Consider the following 20861-nt stretch of genomic DNA (forward strand, 5'->3'; position numbering starts at 1 on the left):
GGCACCCCCCTACCAAGCCACCCTCCCTCCTAGCCCCGCCCCTTCCCTAAGCCCCACCCTCTAGCCGGATGTGCACTCTGATAGGCCCACCTATTGACACGCTCACCAGGAGGAGCCAATCCGCTGCAGCCACAGCGCACTGGCGAACAGGGGGCGGGGCGAGGGGCGGTGAGGGTATAAAAGGGGCCGTCGTGCGTTGGCAGCCGCTCGCCGTCCCGTCCCCGCCCGACGCGGCAGAGGCCGAGGCCGAGCCCCAGCCCCAGCCCCGCGCGCCATGGAGCCCTTCGACCTGCTCGTGCGGAGCCCCACGCAGCGGCACCCGGACCTGCGCCTCCGCGGCGAGCCCGGCTGGACCGTGCGGCAGCTCAAGGCCCGGCTGCGCCGCCTGCACCCGGAGGAGCCGGTGAGGCGGGGACCCCTCCCGGGCCGCTCCCCCCGGCCTTGTCCCGCGGCTCCCCGCCCCAGCGGGCCGGGGGAGGCCTCGAGCCCCAGCCCGGGGACCGGCTCGCCCCCATCCGGCGCCCCCTCAGCAGGGGGCATCGTGCCCCGCGTTCCTCACCCCCGGCCGGGGGGGGTTGGGGCGTAGCCGGAGTCCGGGTTCCTCCCTCCTGCGGGGCCCCCCCGGGGTGACTCCTTGGGGGTGAGTGGGGCCCTGCCCCGTTCCGGGCCCGGGCTGTGACATCGGCTCTCCTGGGAGCGCTTTTACCGGGTCCGCTGCGGGCTTCCCTGGGGAGACGAGTGTCTCCTCCGCCTGGGGGGTCCTGACCCAACGGGCTTGTGGGGGTGTCGTGGTGTTGTCTTCTGCGCTGGGGCTGGGAGCCAAGGGCCCCGCTCTGCACGCAGCAGCACTGAAGTCAGGGTGGCTAAACTGCACCCCCCACCTTGTGACACCCTTTGGGTCAGCACCCCACAGTTACAGCCCCCTGACAGTCCAGGTGTAAATAGCTGAAACCATGAAATTTAGGATTTTTAAAATCCCATGACATTGACCAAAATGGACTGTGAATTTGGTAGGCCCTAACATTGAAAGCCCATACTGGGGACGCTTCTGGGAGTGGACGTGAGTGTTTGTGTTACCACAGAGCTGTTGTCATTTCTATTGCACAATCTACTTTGCCTCCCTCTTAAAAAAAAATAAAACGCACTAATTACGGCAGCCTTGGCTCTAAAAGGTTGCACTATTGAACAGGAGGCAAAAGTGTTCATGCAGTGTAGTTGTAGCTTTGTTGGTATCAGGGTTTTAGAAGTACAAGCTGGATGAGGTAAAACTTTTTGTATTGGACCAACTTCAGTTGGTGAGGGAGACAAACTTTCAAGCTTACACAGAGCTGAAGAACCTTCTTCAGGACCTGAAGAGCTCTGTGTAAGCTTGAAACTAGTCTTCATCAGCAGAAGCTGGTCCAATAAAAGATATTGCATCACCCACTTTGTGCCTGTAAAACTGTTCAAAGGTTCAGGGAACTCAGCATCTATTTGATGTCTCTTTAAAGTTTTATAATGTGGAGCAAAAAAAAGTGTCCCGTTCTCTCCTCTTTCCCCACCCAGGATTCCAGAACACCTGCTTCTGCATGGTTGGCTAGTTGCAAATGTTACAGTGCAATTCAAAATAGTTTGTAAATATGTTATGGAAATCAGTTGTAAATACAGAAGTGAAATTCGTTCAGCATATGGGGAAACTGTTTGGGGGCTTTTTGCTTTATTTCTTCCTGTTTGGGGGCTTTTTGCTTTATTTCTTCCTGTTCAGCTGCCATTTAATGTTGATGTGGTGTAGTAGCTTGTTGGATGCTGAAGTAGTATGTAATAGGAGTCTTAGTTTTTCTCCCAATGGTAACAATTTCTTATGAAGTGGCAGTATAGGCAAAGTAATAAAAAAAAAAAAAAAAAGTTTTAAGTTAGTGTTCCAGGCAAGACAAGGGAGTTAAAGGGCTGCATTATTTTTACGTCGAAAGAAAATTTGTCCATGAAATAACTATGATACTGTTTTGCTTGTAAGGATTAGATTCATTGAGAGAAATCTGTTGGTTTTAGTAAAAATAACATCTAAATACTATTTCACACTGAAACAAGCAGCTGTTTCTGTGTGGTGTTTTTTTTTTTTTTTTTTAAGACTATGGCAGATATTCTGGTTATGGGCACTATAGGAAACTCCAAAATAACTTATGCTCCCAATACTTCTGTTAGTCTTAAAGGTGCCACAGGACCCTCTGTTGCTTTTTCCAAAATAACTATATTCTATATGCTGCTTAAGACTAATCAAATAAGTAGACATAACAATCTGTACAAATGTGAATTGACATGATGAAGGGACACACTGGGCTTTCAAGCAAGCGTGGTTTGATTTAAATAATCAAGGTTTCCTGCTTGCTGACTGACAGCAGATTAAAACTGATTTTTAAGTAATAGATTTTAATTGTGGTTTTGCACTCTAGTTATTCTTCTAAAAAGGTTGATGCTCTTTGGTAACCAGCCTGTTTTTTTTTGTAACTAAATATAGCCTTTGCCCCAAGTTTATTGTTCTTTTGCTAAGGATACACTACATGTGTATTTGAGCAATTGTGTACATTAACTTTATATGTATTTTAGATTCTTACGTTTTTATTAGGAAATGTTGAATGATGCAATTTTTTTACTAGATTTTTTTTTTTTTAAACTTGTGATTTGTGTCAAGCTCTACTTGGACGCGGATTCAAATTCAGTTAAAATACACAAACAGTATTTAAAATTATTAAATAAAACTACCTTAATTGTGCAGGAAACATACAAAAATTCAAATAGTTTTGCTTTTAAAACTGATTTTTGTTAAACAAAGAAAGTACTCTCTCTAGTTAGCGAATTTAACCTGATTATTTCTGTTGACTGTGTCCTTCAGGTTTTTTTTTAACTTTTAGATCTCATCTTCTTTCAACGAGTTTTTATTCATAGATTTGAAGAGGAAAACAAGTTTTCCTGCTTTTTCAGCTCCCAGTTGCTAACTTTGAATGAACTGATGATTGAACTGAACTAGGTGAATAGACTGAAATGAAGAATATATTCACTCTGCACCTGTGGAAGAGGCGACTGTTAAACTATTTTAGCACTTCAGTAGACTCTAGTTCGAGGTGCTTAGCCAGTGACTTCCATCTTTCAATACTTTGAATTTCTTTAACACTTGGCAGCAAACATGTACTGCTTAAGACAATTTTTTGTATTTTATTTAAATGATGTCAATAGATTATAAATTTAGGCCTTAACTTTGGTTTTAAATTTCAAATTTAGTTTTAAATAGGTTTATTCTTTAAAACTAAACCTGCTTATTTAATTTAAATGAAAAAATCTGATTTATTTAAATCCATTTTTATCTGAGCAAATTCCATGCATGTTGTGAAGGTGTGCTGCTGTGGGAAATGCTATCTTTCTGCTTAATGCCCAGTGTCAGTGGAAGCCAAGAGGTCTTCATATGCTGCTTTGGGGTGTTAAAATGGCATCCATCAGCATTGGTCAGATACATTATTTATGTAGCAATCACGTCAGAGTGGTTTTTAGTAGCTTTGAAGAATTAAATTTGGAAGCGGTGATAGGACTCTTGCTTTGGAAGCTGGCAGAGCTGACCTTTTCCTGTAGCGAGGGGAACATGGGCTCTCTTGCTCTGGGGCAACTCCCAGTGACTGTGTGCTCCAACTGCAGGAGGATTTCTGTGTGAACAGCTGCTCAGATTTACTGGGTGGGAGATCATGTGAATTGTCACAAAATTACAAAGTGCCTGCAGTGCTGCTCGGGTTGCTCTGCTTTAAGGAGTGTAGAGAGGTTCCTTTTTGCCAGGATTGTGGTGGGGGTTTCTGGTCTGTACTACAAAATGAATCACTTCATATACCGGAGCAGCTGGTCTGTCCTCGTTCTGTATACATTTGTCTAAATCTCTATGGTATTGCACATTTTGCATACAAGTAATTGACTGAATTAATCTTTACAAGCCAAATTCTTCTTTAATAGAGATGCACACAACTTCTGTTCAACTGGGGAAGGGATGGGGGGAGTAGCATTTCTGGTTTGTGTGTCTGACAGCAGTGTTTGGCCTCTGGGGTTTATCAGTCAGCTTTTATGTACACAGCTTTTCTTATGTGAAGCTAACTTTTTTTGGCATTTAAATGCATTTGACAGATTAGTAACCAGTATATTTTGTCTTCTCTCAAAGCCTGAAGAGGACCAGAAGCTGATTTATTCTGGGAAGCTGCTGCTTGACCACCTTTATTTGAGAGATGTGCTGCCCAAGGTATGGTAATTACATGTTTGTGGTAGCTGCGCTGCAGTATCAAGTGAGGTCAAATAAAGTTTTAATAGATCAAACAAAATGATTATCAAATGTCTTGACTTTTATTTTAGCAGGAGACGTTTCATGCTCTTCATCTGGTGTACCAGTCAAAGAATCTGTCAAAAATGAAAGAGACCAACGCGAAGGTATGTTAAATTTAGACTTTCTTCCTACGTTAGATATTGAAAGGATCAGCAAAAATCTGTGGAATGTGACCTAGTTTTTTAATTACTGTATGTTTGTAAAGGTTGATACTGTCAAAGCAGGGTGGTAAACCTCATGTGTCAAAAGTTCTGTCATTGTAAGTGTTATGGCAGCATTCCTTCAGAGTTGTAATAGGGCTGGGGGAAGGAACACTTACACATTTGGAATAAGTACTGTAATCACAGAGCAAGGATTGTTTAAGTTTCAGAGTTGATGGCACCTGAAGAGCTCTGTGGAGCTCGAAAGCTTATCTTTCACCGACAGAAGTTGGTTCAATAACCGATATTACTTCACCCACTTTGTGTCTAACTTGTCAAACCTCAGTTTCTAATTGTTTGCATAAACTTGAGTTGACATTACTGCCAGAGGGGGGCGAAATGTTTAATCGCATGTAATTTAGTTCCATTAAAAGCTAGTGACACCTCATATTGCAGGCTCTACAGCCAATGATGGACATGGTGGCTGGGCTGTATGCAAAGGGTGAAATTGTGGTGCCTGTTCCCCCATGATTACTGAGTCCAATCACACTAGTGGTTATGCTCATCAGAGGGAGAGGGAAATGATTACCGTTTGAATAGGCAGTGTCCAGCATATGAATTTTGCTGGGATTTACTTTGGCAACAGAACTTCAAAAACATATGGAAGAGGAAATTGAAACTAAAAATGAGCATTAGAATTTCAATTTAATATGGATTCGTTTAGTGCACAATACCATATATCACATCACAATATTTTATTTCTGAATGGAAGTTAGGTGATTAACTAGTGCACAAGCTTCATATCTGAAGGCATAAATTTCCACCCTTCTTTAAATCAAAAGTGAACAGCATACAGTATGTCCTAATTCCAGTTGGATATTTGTCACAACACACATGGCAGAGATCCTTGGGACTAGAAATGCTCAGGTATTGCATTTTGATTAAGGTGCATTGTCCTGGTTCTGTAGAGCAGTTTGCAGAGCAGCCACCCACATGCTGCTAGAACCTAAGACCTCATTTCATAAACTCCAAAATTAGATACACATTTAAAAATAAATTCTCATACTAGTACACTTACGAGAAGGACAGATGATCTTTGCTCTTAAAGGGGACCTGCAAAAGAATTAAATAAATAAATAAAATCTAACAACAAAAAGCGAAAGACCCAAGGAAGCATAATGTTTTTTTTATTCCTTAGAGCTTGTCTAAACACACCACTTATACCATTTTAACCATAGCAGTATAGTTAAAAGTGGTCCAATGATCTAGTATGGATGGATGCATTTATACTAGTATAAAAATGCTTATACTGGTATAACTTACTCCTCTATGGGAATGGAATAGTTAAAGCAGTAGAGCTTGTGTTTAGACAAGCACAAAAGTACCCCAGTTTAAGTTGGTGCAACTTCTTTGTGTAGACAAGTCTGAGTTTTCCAGTTAGTTTTTATCCAATGCAGGATCTGAATTTCTAGTCCAAAAAAACCCATAAGCAAACCAAAACTTTAAAAAACATACTCAGACCTTTGCATATCATGAGATGATTGGGGGGCGGGGGAAAGAATCACACGACTATTTTTTCCTTTCCAGGTTACCTTTAAAGGAGTGTTAGAAATAAAATATGTATGGAAGGACTGGTTATAACAACGGCTATTACTATTAATTGGTATTGTGGTAATGCCCATTGTCAAAGATCTGTACAAACGCACAGTAGTTTGGTAAAACTTCAAGAGAACGTTCAGTGCATCCTCTTAGCTTTGCAACAGAAGACTTTTCTCAGATACTGTTCTGAGTCAGCTCCAGTATTAACTGTATTATTTAGATTGACGAAACCAATCAACAGCCAAAGACTGTTTCAGGACCTGGTCAAGATCCTTCTGTAGTTTCTTCAAGTGATGGCTTGAGACAAAGGGAGACTTCCTGCAACCAGCTTTCTACAGGGGAAGCCAATACTAGGTAAATATGCCACACATGCTGATAACTTTCTGAAAATGTTGACCATTCATGTTCAACTTTCTTTCTTAATTACAATCTAAGTGTTGAATACCAGCACCTCATGCCATACTTAATGTTGTAAATGTCAGTGGAATATAAGCCATGTATACTATTCTTCTCGATATTTAAGTGGACACTGAAGGGGTTAAATGGATGTATGCCTCTCCAACCAGAGGGGAAGCATTATCTTTATTGTTACATGTGGAAAAGTAGAATTGCTGTTACATTTTCATGGAAATATGAACCCAGGAGCTTCTATGCTGATCCAAAATTCTTATGCAGGTAGCCCCTACAATTGATTCTCCTTTGTTAGGAGATAACTATTTTCTCACAGGAATTGCTGTCTCCACTATTGAGCTTCTGAAGGTTAGATTGAGCGGGCTTGCTTTCCTCTGAGATCCTAGTACTACTTTCTGGAACATTGCTTAAGCATTGCCATTTTGTTTGAATGGACCTGAACTGAAATTAAAGCTGAATATCTGATCATTTAATCAGAAAGATGGTACTTGGGATCCAGTGGTAGTAAGACTGTCTGTCTTCCTGTCCCCACTCTGATTTCACAACAGCATATTTTCAGGATGAAATGTAGATTTCTGCATTCATGTTCCAATAAAAATGATTGCAGTATTTCAAGCCCAGATTTAAGGTAGGATATGCTGAAAGTGTATGGTATATGCTTGTATCTTATAGTGGGTAAAGCATTAAACAGCTTTTGCGATGCTGTCTCTCTTTAATGGTACAAGTAGGGAAAGACTTGGGGAAGTGGGCCTGCCTGTTCTTTTGTAAACAAACATCCTGTGTTTTACCCTTTCAATAAGGGTTGAAGCTGCCCAGCATCCCCATGGTGTGGCTCCTGGATACTCTGCATATACCACTTACAACATGCTACAGATGTCCTGGTTTCAGCAGATTTACGCAAGACAGTACTACATGCAATAGTAAGTTTTCATTTTTGTTTCCTATTCTCCCTGGGAGCCTTGAAATGTTCTAACTATTTCTTAATGAGGGAATTTTTTCCTTCCCTCAGGTGTAATGTAGTTGAAAGGCATGTTACTTAGCCTTTATGATTCAAATGTCTGATGTAAATGTAAATGCTGTATGTGGCTCCTAAAATGTAATTCGGTTTAGTTTTACTTGCAGCTTTTTGCTTCGATAAAGCTAAGTGCTGCAAAACTTGATACGGTTACCCAGCCTGTTATGGGGTCTAAGTACAGCGCTGCCTTGATATAACGTGACCTGATATAACACAAATTCGGATATAATGCAGTAAAGCAGTGCGCGGGGGGGTGCACACTCTGGTGGATCAAAGCAAGTTCAATATAACGTGGTTTCACCTATAACGCGGTAAGATTTTTTTGGCTCCCGAGGACAGCGTTATATCGAGGTAGAGGTGTACTGAGGTTTTGAAAGTTTCAACAGTGGAGTACTGAAATAAACCCTTTGTATTCCAACTTTATGAAGATCGATGTTATCCCATTTTACAGAAGGTGAAACTGACCCACAAAGTTGAACTTATCCCATCATGTGGCATGTCATTGGCATAAACAGGGCTGATTTCTGTCACTGCTCTAATCACAATATGCTGCTTCCTAGTTGCACATGAATGTAAGATTAACAAGTTTTTATGCCTGCCTGCCTTATCCTTTGCAGAGCTTGGCAAAGTCTTACTGCTTTTATCTTCTTTTCAGCTTGGCTGCTGTTACTGCTGATACATCACCTACACAAAGGTCACAAGAGATACCAGTGGCACCAGTTGCAGCTCCAGCCCCTCTTCCAGATGCATTTCCTGCACAAAACCTGCCTGGAAACCATAATGCCCCTCCTCAGCTTAATGCCGGGGCCAATCAGAATTTGCAAATGAATGCCCAGGGGGGTCCTCTCATGGAAGAGGAGGAGGAGATGAATCGAGATTGGTTGGACTGGCTTTATTCGGCAACCCTGTTCTTCGTTTTTGTCAACATTATCTACTTCTACTCCAGCCTCAGCAGGTTCCTCATGGTTATGGGCGGCACAGTTCTGATGTACCTGTAAGCATGCATGTCTCATGAAGTAAACATTTCAGTGTTGACTTGTCATTCAGGTGACTGCTCTTTGGAGCAGTTTGTCTGCACTGTGAGAGTCTTCGTTGTAATCAAGTCTCTTACAGCTCATCTATGCATCCGTTATATTAGTTTAACTATATTTGTATAGTTAAAGCAACACAACCCCCTAGTGTGGATGCATTTATAGTAGTATAAAAGTGCTTTTACTTGTGTAACTTCTCCCATATGGGATAGGAAAGTGCTAGACTAGGATAAAGACCCCTTTATATTGGTATAACTGTAGCCACACAAGGGTTTATATCAGTATCACTGTAAGAAATCACATTCCTAGCCAAAATAATTGATGATACTTTCCAGTGTCGAGCAGGTCTTACATTTTGACATGTCAAAATGCATCACAGGATCAGCAAATCTCCTACTGTAACTCTTAGCTCAACATTTTTGGAGGGAATTGTTTAAAGTCAAAGTTACAATAAAACATTAACACACTATATCATACATTACTGGTTCAGGTTAATATTCAAAGAACATGGCTAACGATTGTGTACAGTTGTGTGCGGCCATGTCTTTGGTAGGGGAATTGATCCCATACCTTTATATAAGATGTGGCTAAGCATTTTTTACCATGGTTGTTGACTGCTTGTAAACATGCAAAACTAATTTGAATGCAGTGTAATCCTTAGCCACTTTCTTGACTAGAAAAAATGCTACCAGTCAAACTGACCACTCTTGCTCTGAATGGGGAGGTAATTTGTAGTACTTCCCAATCTCTACCCATTTGTGAAGCTGCTCATAATTTGTTGTGCTGATCTTCAAATAATTGTCGTCCTCCTTTACATGCTTGGATCAGTTGTGACATTAGTGTAGACCTTTAAATTGCCACAAGTAGGCTTAAGAGTTAGCACATTCAAACAGAAGCAGTCCACGCTTCTTAGAGCCAATTCAGGCTGTCTGCAGACTCAGGAAGTCAGCACTGGATTACATCTGGTTAGTATTTTGACATTTTATCTTCAGAGCCATACGGGTAGAACATTTTAAAAGTTTATATTTTTGGAGTACAAGATGCAGCCACTGGGGGGGGGAGAGATTAGTTTGCCAAGTGGCCACGTGGTGGCCTGTTATGACCCCTCTTTGTGAGCCACACAGGATGAGGGAGCAATGCCAGAATCACAATTTCAGTTATCCCATTAGGACAGGGCAGGTGTAGGGAAATCCAAGGTACAGTGGTACATGCTGCTGCTTTAAAAAGGAGCACTCTGTCCTAGTTCTCATGCTACACACTGCAGCATCTGCTTTAGCCCACTGGGGGCCTGATCAAGACCCCTTAGGCTGTGATGCACCAGCCTGTATAGAGCTGGTTCCACTGCAGCCTCTTGAATGCTATGCTGTGCCTTGCTGCCATAATGCTGGGGGGTAGGGATTGTGGTGGAGAAGGTTTTTGGGAGCTGTCCTCCAGCACCTCAACCAATCAGAATTAATCCCAGTGTCTTGAGCAAACTGTCTACTCTTGTGTGCGTATTTAAGTGTTTTGCTAGGCCTGAAGTCTGTTTGCTAGGCAGGAGTAATGTTTAGCTAACTGCTGTTCACAATGAGTTCTTGTCTTCCAGGCACCATGCTGGATGGTTTCCATTTAGACGACGGCCAGTTCACCCTCTTCCAAACAATGTTCTTCCCCAAGCTGCGATAAACCAGGACCAAAACAATAACTTACAGGTATTGGCTCAATATTTGACATACAACAGCAGCAAATCCCGGGAAAGGGTTTAGTTTCCATTTTCCAAACATTTGTATCACTAAGGATGAATAGTGTTCTCTACAAAATCTTCTGCTGGAAACTTATTTTCCTGGTAAAATAATATCTAAACTAGCCTTCTTTTCTCACTGAGTCCTAGAGTTCAAGGCCAGAAGGATCACAGATCCTCTAGTCCAGGGGTCGGCAACCTTTCAGAAGTGGTGTGCCGAGTCTTCATTTATTCACTCTGATTTAAGGTTTTGCGTGCCAGTAATACATTTTAACGTTTTTAGAAGGTCTCTTTCTATAAGTCTATAATATATAACTAAACTATTGTTGTATGTAAAGTAAATAAGGTTTTTAAAATGTTTAAGAAGCTTCATTTACAATTAAATTAAAATGCAGAGACCCCCGGACTGGTGGCTAGGACCCGGGCAGTGTGAGTGCCACTGAAAATCAGCTCGCGTGCCGCAGGTTGCCTACCCCTGCTCTAGTCTGACCACCTGTATTTTACAGGCCACCAACACCACTTAGCCACTCGCATGCTAAACCCAACTGAAATTAGACCAAAATATTAACAGCCTTCAGGAGACTAAATGTATTATGTGCCACAGGCAAAGAACAGGAGGGATGTGGTTAATTCCTGCTCTGTCTGGTTGTTACCACTGTAATAGGTACTCTGATACTTTGATTTCTATGGAAGCAAAAGTATCTTTCCTGCCATATGTTAGAAATGTATTTGGTTTTAAAACTTAACCCTGGCAATCACCTGGTATTTTGTAGTTGATGCATTTTGTTCCAGAAAATCCCGGCTTGGCCAAGGGCTACTGTGGCTGTTAGCAGTGTAACAGGCTCAACCATTTTCATATTTTGGGAAGAGGCAAATATTTGCAGGGCTTGTTAACACTAAACTACTGCAGCAGGTGTTAAACAGTCCCACCGTAATTTGTCTCTACTACAAGTGAACGGCTCTCATAATTGCAGATAAAACTTGAATGTGTATGAATCTTAATCTGGTATGGAGGGTTGTACATAATGTTTCTCTATGTATATGCCGTTAATGGGACATGCTCAAGTTGGCATTTTCATTTGGTCTTAGTACTTGGTGTGGAATTGTGCTTTTGGTGCTGACCAATTTACAACTAGAACATCAAAATATTTTTGAGATGCAGCAGCTTGTCTGGGTGTATCAGATGCATCATTCCCACTTGTAAATAGGTCCTAAAATAGTTTTATTTAGCACAGGACAGTATTGGCAATGGTGGGTGGCTTTACTGTGTCTTAGCTGTGTGGTCTCTTGAGCTGTAATTCTGGGACAATGGGTAATAAAGGAATGAAGTACTGCAGTATAGTCAGGGCTGTTAATGAGTCCTTGACGTTCTTCCCTTGAAAGGAATTAAAATAGCTTGTTTTAGAAAGGCATCTGGCTTTTAGAATTTAGTGTTCTTAAAACAACTGGCCTCACTTATGAGAGATACTTTATCTTGGCAGGAGGAAAATGTAGGTGGAGAAGCTGAACCTGAGGCTGTTTCTGATGAAGGAAGAGCTTTACCAGAAAATCAGCAGGAGAGGCCTTCATTTATGAACACAGCCTGGCTTTTCTTCAAGACTTTCTTTGCATCACTCCTGCCAGAAGGGCCTCCAGCCGTGGCCAACTAACTGATTTTGATATCGACGTACTAGCCCATCTGTAACTCCAGCAGACTACTCTTCTGTATACCTGACTAGTCTGGACACCATCTCCAAAGTTAAAATGACAAGTATCACTGGGATTTCCCCATCTTATAGCAATTAAGCAACCTAAAAACTGCAAGAAGCCTTAAACCTTTACAGCATATAGACTAAAATGTACTGTGCTTTCCATGTCTTCATTCCAAAGAACTTCAGTGTGCTGTATAGCAGGCATTAAATTAGAGGGCCTAGCATTGTACAGCAGTGCCCTAAATGCACAGACAGTAAGCAGGTGTGTCGGAGATGTAAGAGAAGCAGATTGCTTCTACCAATGCTATTTGATTCCTGTTGGAATGTTTCAAATGCTGTTTAAATTACACTGAGTGTAGTATCTCATATATAAAACAAGGAACTGCTGTTCAGTATTGGCAGACTTTTCTAGGGGAGATTTACCCTTAAATTGCTTAAAGGAATGCAGTGCTTAATCTTAACAGAAAATGAAGACGACAAATCATGTTTTCGCTGTAAATTTCCTATGGAGGACATACTGTGTAATACAGTAATTACCTACTTTGTCAGAAAGTGAAAGCTAACCCGAGCCTTTGATAAACAAGTACACCAAATGGATCAGCTGAGTTACAGGGTGAATTTCAAGTTGTCAAAATCAGGTGTCTTTTAAAACCATTTAAAGGTTCCTTTTCTGGCTTGTAAATCCCAAAGCTTCATTCATCTAGAACTTAGTTGCGCTGTGCATCTTGTAACCGCTTCCAGGATGCTCCATGTAAGTAGCCTAGAGGTTCTATATTCAATCCATGCAATTTTCTGTAATGTTAGAAAGACCAATGCCAAAATCACTTTTTTTTGCTGTCAACTTAAACTCAGAAGGGCCTGTTACCTTGGTCAGCTAGAACTTTCCGAATCCCAGATGTTCATGACAAATGGCTACGTTCCTTTTGAGATGTACAGAAAAGCGTCAACTAGGCTTTTGCATCCCAGCAAGCACAAGATTGCTCCGGAACAACTTTCACTGTACTCATTTCTTCCTTCCTGGTGTTCCCTTGAACGTCTAATATTGTCACGGGCTTTGTTTTCGAAAACAATCAGTTTTGTGCAGACTTGACCACAATCAGAAAATTTCCCTGTGCAAATAGATGGTATGCACCTAACTTGCTGTCTGCACACCCAGTCACTAATAGCATGTATACATGAACAGAGCCTTCGCACATTGTAAAACTAGACTTACCCCTCAGCAGCCGATAACTTTGTTGCCCAATGTGCCTTGGATAACTTTTCTTTGAACAAACGAAAGAAGTTGAAGTTACAATGGTCAGACAACTTGTAACTGCTCCTAGTAGTTCTGTAGGCGTTCAGGAAGTTGGCCTAATGTATGAGGCTCCTTTGACATATGCATGGGGTTGCAATGCATTGTTTTAGCTCAGGGATAATGTTTTATTGCAAAGTAAACATCTGGGTGTTTGGGTGGTTTTTTTTTTTTTTTTTTTTTTTTCTGGGTTGTGGTATGAAGACTTTTGGGATTAACATCTCTTGTCAATAATCCTACTTGTAGATGGCAAAACTGCATTATAAAGCTTTAAAGCAAATGTCTTGCCATGCTAATGTGCATGAACTTGTTCTGTACAGTTGACCATGTAATTACTTAATCTGAAATTCTTAATCCTGTTCTTTCCACATATTACACCTACCCATTAAACATGGTTTAATGTTTGTCAGTGTTTTATCTAATGCAGTTAAGCTTTTATTCATTCCTTATCATAACAGATTAGCTTGAGATAAATCCTTCTCCACTGCAGAAGAGAGTTCCTGTTTCAGAAACGTGCAACCTCAGGGGGAAGCTGTCACTCCTATAAATCTGCTGAAGTGGCAGTGAAGAGGAAGGTTAAGTAAAGTAATACACCCTCTAACAAATCCTTTATCAAGCATGAGTATCTGTATCCCTGAGAGGAGTGAGAAGTCTCCTTGCTAATTGTTCCAATGTGTAATGTGCCTGAAAAAAAACTCTGACAGCCTTGTCTCATATGTATATAATATTGCAGTAAGGCGAAGGCCCCGTTAATAAGCATGACTATGCTTGGGAGGACTACACTTGGTGGTAAATGTTGATTTCACTAAACACACAAACTGCTGAAAAGATATTTCCATTGATAACTGAACCTTTTAGATGGAAACAGTAAGAAAAACACTGCTTTAACTTAGACTTTCACCTTTATGTGCATAAAACATCTAGTGCCATTTCTCTTAAAACAGCTGCCTCTGCTGTTACTAGAGCTGGGGCTCCAGGCAATTGTGCAGTATTCATTACACTGAAAGTTGAGGAAGAATCCGTTCTAGGCATCCCAAATGGATTTGATCAAATTGTCTGCCCTGTCTCCCTCATAATTTCCTGCAACTGCAACCATTTAAAGTGATAAAAACTATTTAGTGGAATTATAATAATAAAATCAAAATGTGCCAAGCCTATGCCAACTTGAACTGTAGTGTATCAGGTGACAGTCCCTCTCCTGAAAAGTACAACCTAATGCGCCCTTATTGATAAAGGAAAGAGGATGCAGTTAAATGTATATGTTGATTAACAGGCTGTATTAGTATCAATTTTCCCCCCATCCATCAAATCCTCATGGATTGATTTTTCTATTGGGATTGTTACAGGTGTTGTGAAGGAGAAAGAGGGTGGGGGCAGCCCGTGTGTAGGGTAGTGAGCTAGGAGACTTGTAAAAGATGCTGAGAGAGGCTAATAAAGGGGTGGCCAAGGATGGTGGTGGAGGAGCAAGGTGAGGATGCGAGACAGGTCTGGAGGGGCTGAGTAGTGACGGTCCTAGAAGTTTGATGGGGTGAAAGGGGGGGAAGCTAGTGGTGGGATTGAACAGAGGGATATGGTTGTGGGGGAGGCTTACGTGATTAGAACTGCAGGGTGGGAGGGAGAAGGGTAATCCAGAAGTTACTGCACTGATAGGAGATGAGGGTCTGAAGGGGAGCTTTGGCAGCAGAAAAATGGATTGATTTTGGAGGAAGAAGCAGAAGGATGTGGAAACTGCCTGGTTGAGGGAGGGAGAAGTTGAAGATGAGCCGTAAGTTTATGGGCAAAGAATTTTTATACATAATTTAGGCTTTACTGATGGGTCCAACAACAAGCTGTTCAATGATAACTTCTTGCTTTATCTGTTTGTATTACCAACCCTATTTCAACTATGGAAACAAACAGCAGCTGGGGCCTGTAGCTTTTCAACTAGCAGCCTTGGACGCAGGCTAACGCCATAGAAAACAATACATCTGTGAAAGAACAGAAGTTGTATATAGGGGGATTGGCCACAAGGTGGCAGAGTGAGTGAACTGCTTTCCATGGTGCTCTGTCCCTCCCCAGCCTCTGGCTACTTTGCCTGCACTGTGAACAGATCTTTGTCCCGGCTGGGAAACCAGGGCAGGGAGATCCTAAGTTCTGGGTTCTAAAATTATCTCAAGCTTTTGTCTTTCCAGCTATTTTAAAGGGGTAGTTCATTCATTTAGCGAGTGTGTAAAACTGCAATCAAAATGCTGGTGTTCGCCTGGGATGCTCCCCATGGCACAGGAACGAGGAATTTAAAATCAGACTGATTGCTGCTCGAGCCCAATAACTGCTCCTAGCTAATAGCTGTGGGTGATCACAGAATCACTTCCTCTCCACTCCCACTACTGGTAACATTGGGTCCTGACCCTGGGATTGAGAGGGAAGAGCCTCAGCTGGTGGGAATTGTCATCCTAGGGGAGCTCAGACCTTTTTCTCCAGCTGAGGATCTGTCCTGCTTCCTTCAAGTATAAATGATTGGGGATGATCCAGGCCCAGCGTGGTTTAATTTTTACCGGATGCCAAAGATACTAATCCCCTTTAGGGAAAAGCCACGCTCAGTTTATGATCAGGTACTAGAATTTTCAGTCAGGGACATCAAGTTGAGCTCTGTTTCCCTTTGAATTTAAGGCATTGCTAATCGTCACTGGAATATCTCATCCCCATGGAAAAATCCTACTGGGATTTTATATCTATAGGGAGCAGAGAACAGCTGTACCCTGAGATGCAGTTGTATAAAATGGGACAATCAGATCCCCGAGTGCATGTATCAGACAAAAGTACATTTCTATTGCTTTTTAATCTCTTTAGCCCTGAAGAAACCTCTCCTCAAAGAGAGGCAGCTGGATTCTATTCCTTCTTGTGTCTCATCAACATGATTGTTTACTAAATTCCAATCAGTTTCACCTGTGCAAACCTATTGACGGCACTAGGACTGCAAAGGGGTTTCTGAGCATAATTTGGCCTTTCTTACTGGTGCTTAGAAGAACAAAGCCACCTCTCAGCTGAGGTTTGCAGGAGTACTAGTCAGGAACTAAACCTCCTTTTCCCTCGTGTGAGAACACATGACATGATCTGGGAGATGATAACCGTGGGATCTTATGATGCTGTTTGTACAGAGGCACGTTGTCAAACACAGCTGGCCTCTAAGGTCTAATCTGAAAAACTCTTTCATAGTGACCTACTCTATTCTCTGTGTGTCTCGCTCAGAAGGGTGAAAAACCAGGTGGGCTGAACCTGTCTGTCTAAGGAATCTGGGCTTTTTTAATCTGATGTTTAGTTGATTGACCACTTCTTCCTGTTGTGTTTTGCCCCCTTTACGAACACCTTAAGCAGGCTGTTCCTGCTGAGCAGACGACTCAAGCTAGAGAATGTGTTAATTTGGCCAGGGGGGTGTTACTAAAATTTGATGATTCTCTAAGCCACTTACCTTTGGTTAAACCTGAAGAGAGTTGGATGCTTGAATGCTCCTGCCTCTGTTGAAGAATTCAATCATGGATTTAAGATGCTGAGCAGTGCTAGCCCCAAGGATTCATAAATCCTGGGTCAGACTTCCCAAAATCACGGGACTGGCGTGAGAATCATGAGAGTTTAAAAACAATAAACGCTGAGTTCTTTTCATGGGAGAGTCTAATAGAATCCCAGGCCTCCCAGAGCTCGGGCTTTAAGGAAAGCACCAAAGCAACAAGACTTGGGATAAAATCATAAATTGGCCGCACTGGATAGTTGGCCAGTAAATTCCTTGGCCTAGCTGGAGTCTCCTTTGAGTTTCACAAGGCCACGCCCTGCTCCAGTGCTGAATCTTTGACAAGCCAAAATGGGCAGGATTTCCCCTGCAGCTATGGGCCCAGCTCCCTTCTAGGGCTTCCAAGAGCGGAACAGGGGTGAAAACCTGAATGGGGGCATAGCCTGGGGTAAGTGGTTACAAGTCACTTTGATCTGTGGGCTTCCACCCTGCTCAGCACGGACAAAAGCTGTTCTTCCCCCTGCTCCCCAACTTTGCAGCGTCCTGTTGCCGTCCTCTCCCAGTGGCTCCAGCTCAGGCCCTCTTATTCCTTGGTCCCCCTCATCTTGTGGAATGGGGTTGCTCCTTTGTGCCAGGTGCTAGTAGGAAAAGTAACCAAGAGGCTGGGGTTTGACAAAGCAGGGGGGGCTTTATCGGATGCCTCCTGTTAGTTGCTTTTCCTGTCATCGCTCTCCAGGTCAGACTTGCTACGGGGGATGGGGAGAGTATTCACAGCTCTTGTGCACCATGATCACACCACTGTATACAGGGCTGGTCCTTGGGATCTGGGCCAGGGTTTGCCGGAGGACTCTTTGGGGCACTTTTAATCTTCAATATCATGCAGCTGGGGTGGAGGATGTGCTCGCTGGGCCATTACTGGCCTCTTGCTGCGGCTGAGGCAGCGTCCAGCTGCTTCTCCTGAGGTCTGTGAAAAGCCACTAATACAGTCGAGGTTTTTTCAAGGCCCTGTTCTCCATATAAGCAGGCGGGGGAAGGCGAGACAGTTTGGTGTGCTTATGTATAGCACTTTACACACACTCACCTTCACAATGGGCACCCTGTGCTGTAGGGAAATATTATCCCCATTTTACAGGTGGGAAAATGAAGGCAGAGAGGGGAAGTGACTTGACTAAGGCCACAGAGGGAAGAAGTGTCACGGCTGGGATTAGCATTCAGGAGTCCCTTCTCGGTCTTGGGTAATCAAGCTGCCTCTCATGAGGCGGCTGCTCCGTGAAGCAGCACAGCACCTGCTGGGAGGGAAGTGACCCTAGAGCAGTGGTTCTCAGACTGTGGGTGGGGACCCCAAAGTGGGGCTGAAACTGAAACCTGAGGGCTTCAGCCCTGGGTGGAGGGGCTCAGATTACAGGTCCCTGCCTGGGGCTGCAGCCCTTGAGCTTCAGCTTCCCCCCCCCCCACACTCGGGGTGATGGGGCTCAGGCGGGCTCAGTCAGGGCCGGCTCTAGGCACCAGCAAAACAAGCTGGTGCTTGGGGCGGCACATTTTTAGGGGCGGCATGGCCGGCGCCAGAATGCCGCCCCTAAAAATGTGCCCCGGCCGCCCTAGCTCACCTCCGCTGCTGCTGCCGCTCGCGCGCCGCTACTCGCCCTCCCTCCCAGGCTCTCAAGCCTGGGAGGGAGGGGGAGCAGCGAGGGGGAGCAGCGGCGCGCGAATCAGCTGTTTCGCGCGCCGCGGCCGCTCGGGGTCTCCCCCTCCCTCCCAGGCTCTCAAACCTGGGAGGGAGGGGGAGACTCCGAGTGGCCGCGGCGCGGGCGCCGCTTCTCCCCCTCCCTCCCTCCTAGGCTTGAGAGCCTGGGGGGAGGAGGCAGGGCTGGGGATTTGGGGAAGGGGCGGAGTTGAGGCGGGGCCGGGGGTGGGGTAATTAAAAAACGGAGGGGCGGGGGGGCGGCCAAAATTGTTTTTGCTTTGGGCGGCAAAAATCCTAGAGCCGGCCCTGGGCTCAGTCCCCGCTCCTGGGGTCATGTGCTAATTTTTGTTGTCAGAAGGGGGTCGCAGTGCAGTGACGTTTGAGACCCCCTGGTCTAGAGCCAGGGTTAAGAGCCCAGGCTCCATTCCCTCCCAGGGCTGCAAGCTGGGCTCCCATTTCCTGGCTCTCAAAGGCCTGGCTGGAGGGATTCTGACAGTTTCAGTGATCTCCATAAAGAAATGGGCTGAGACTTAGACTAGCAAGGACACCTCGACTAGGGCTTCAGAGTCAGGAGCCAGATATCCTGTCCCCAGTGGGGTATTTGGAGCTTCAAACCCCCTCGCTGATAACCCTGTTCTTCTGGCCCATAACTGGGGTGGACACTGCGAACTCCCACCCACACTAGTATAAAGGTCAAAGCCAGGCATGCTGTGCAGGGCAGCAGAGATGCTACTTTGAAAACATTCACATTCCATGCGAGATGCAGAGCCGTGGCCAATGGGTCAGCACATGTGGGGAACTGTACCTTTGAGGGGCTCTGGCAGGAGCCAGTTGGACGTGATTGTTGTGAGCGTCCCTAGAACATTAAGCGATGCTGGCTGTTTAGGACGCAGACCCTGACCAAAGTGGAGCGCTCTCTGCTGCCGTGGCTCAGAGCGATCACTGAACGCCGCAGCACTCGCTGATCTGCTTTTCCTCGGAGGAGGGGGCAGACCCAGCAATGGTGGGATGTGTCTAACTGCCTCAGACGCTGCTCGTGGGTGAGTATTCTGATCACCCAGCTCCTTTGCACCTTCCATAAGCAAAACTTGTCGATTCTGGCTTTGCTGGCGGGTTCAGCCCTCCCGCATCTTCCCAGCCCTGCAGTAACGAAAGGAGCACTGAGGTGGGGAATGGAGGGTCAGAGAAACTGGAGGGGGGAGAGAGCAGCGGATCACAGAGTCCCTACCGCTGCAGGCCCCCAGAGCTGAAGACCATCTCAGGAAACAGACGCAGTGTAGCAATGGGAGGATCGCTCTGATGTACAGAATTTAGGTCAATGGAGCCAACAGGATAACCAAACAGTCTGTGTATACATCTACACCGGTGGCCTGATGAGTGACCAAGGCCCAGGCAATGAAGTGTGCGTTCACACATGAATGTCTTTCAGAGGAGACCTTACAAAGCCAATTCTCACCTCCAACACACTAAGGAGACACTAAATGCATTCGCCCCCCCCTTTCCCCTCGGAGGAGTGTGATAATCCCTAGTTTACAGTTGGGGAAACTGGCACAGAGGGTAATTGATGTGCCCAGAGTCCAAATGCAGATCGGTGACGGAGTCAGGATCGGCGTCCCATTCCAAGGCCCTTACCCTCACAGGTGGGCAACCCGCTTTCGTTGGCGCAGGCGGCCTGTAAACGTGGAAGCATGATTTTGTGTTAAAGCCCTGGGCTGGGACTCGAGATCTAGCTCCAAATCTTGACTCGGCTGCAGTATCCTTGGGTGACCTGGGGCAGTCACTTAATCGCTCTCTGCCTCAGTTTCCCTTCTGTGAACGAGGATGATATTTCCCTTCTCCCACTTGTGTCTAGTTAGTTTACAAGACATCCTGCTAGGGGGCAGGGACTGTCTTGTACTATGTGTGTGTGCAGCACCTAACACAAGGGGACTCTGATCTTGGTTAGGGCTTCTAAGTTCTACTGTAATATAAACCCTCGACAGCTGCAGGCTCCCCTATGTCCCAATCCCACGCCGCCCGCTTGCCCCCTCGTGACAGTGGCACAGCAAATCAATGCCAGCAAGGCCGGAGGGGCCAAATGCTGCTTTTCATTGTGCTTGTCTGGCCCCACTGGAGCAAAGGCAGTTGAGTGGGTGTAACGGAGAACAGAGCAGGGACTGGATACGGTGCTTCCATTGTGTGACTTGGCAATGGCCAGAGAGCGTGGGGAGGGAGAAGGGAGGAGAGAAGTGTTGTACCAGCTGCAGCCCTGCGTTCCAGCCTCCTGTTATTGCATTCGGAAAATCTCTGGCCTCCCAGTTCCTGCAGGTCAACGCCCGCTAGTAAACCTGTAACTGTACAAGGGGGTTTCTGAGGCCACTCCCGTGGCCAGCTCAGGATGGCTGCTAGAAAAAACAGACACGGACTAATACACTAAAACAGGTTTAAAAAGGCAGCAAGGAACAGGCCAGCGAGCCAAGCCAGCA

General features: G+C 44.7%; 1 protein-coding gene across 1 annotated transcript; it reads left to right on the forward strand.

Moving 5' to 3' along the window:
• The first annotated feature begins 274 nt into the window (after nt 1–274).
• Nucleotides 275–13637, forward strand: HERPUD1 (homocysteine inducible ER protein with ubiquitin like domain 1). Its single transcript, XM_065416452.1, has 8 exons — nt 275–403; nt 4172–4249; nt 4360–4434; nt 6290–6423; nt 7281–7400; nt 8151–8489; nt 10112–10217; nt 11728–13637. Exons 1-8 carry the CDS (start codon nt 275–277, stop codon nt 11893–11895), a joined length of 1149 nt encoding a protein of 382 aa, XP_065272524.1. The 3' UTR covers nt 11896–13637.
• Nucleotides 13638–20861: the final 7224 nt, after the last annotated feature.

This window comes from Emys orbicularis, chromosome 14, assembly GCF_028017835.1.
Source record: "Emys orbicularis isolate rEmyOrb1 chromosome 14, rEmyOrb1.hap1, whole genome shotgun sequence".
In the NCBI taxonomy this organism is placed as follows: Eukaryota; Metazoa; Chordata; order Testudines; family Emydidae; genus Emys; species Emys orbicularis.

Excerpts from the sequence above, each read along its gene's own strand:
- HERPUD1 (XM_065416452.1), top strand. The coding sequence starts at position 275 with ATGGAGCCCTTCGACCTGCTCGTGCGGAGCCCCACGCAGCGGCACCCG. Across the intron at positions 404-4,171 it reads GCCTGCACCCGGAGGAGCCG|CCTGAAGAGGACCAGAAGCT; the intron begins GTGAGGCGGGGA and ends CTTCTCTCAAAG. Across the intron at positions 8,490-10,111 it reads GGCACAGTTCTGATGTACCT|GCACCATGCTGGATGGTTTC; the intron begins GTAAGCATGCAT and ends CTTGTCTTCCAG.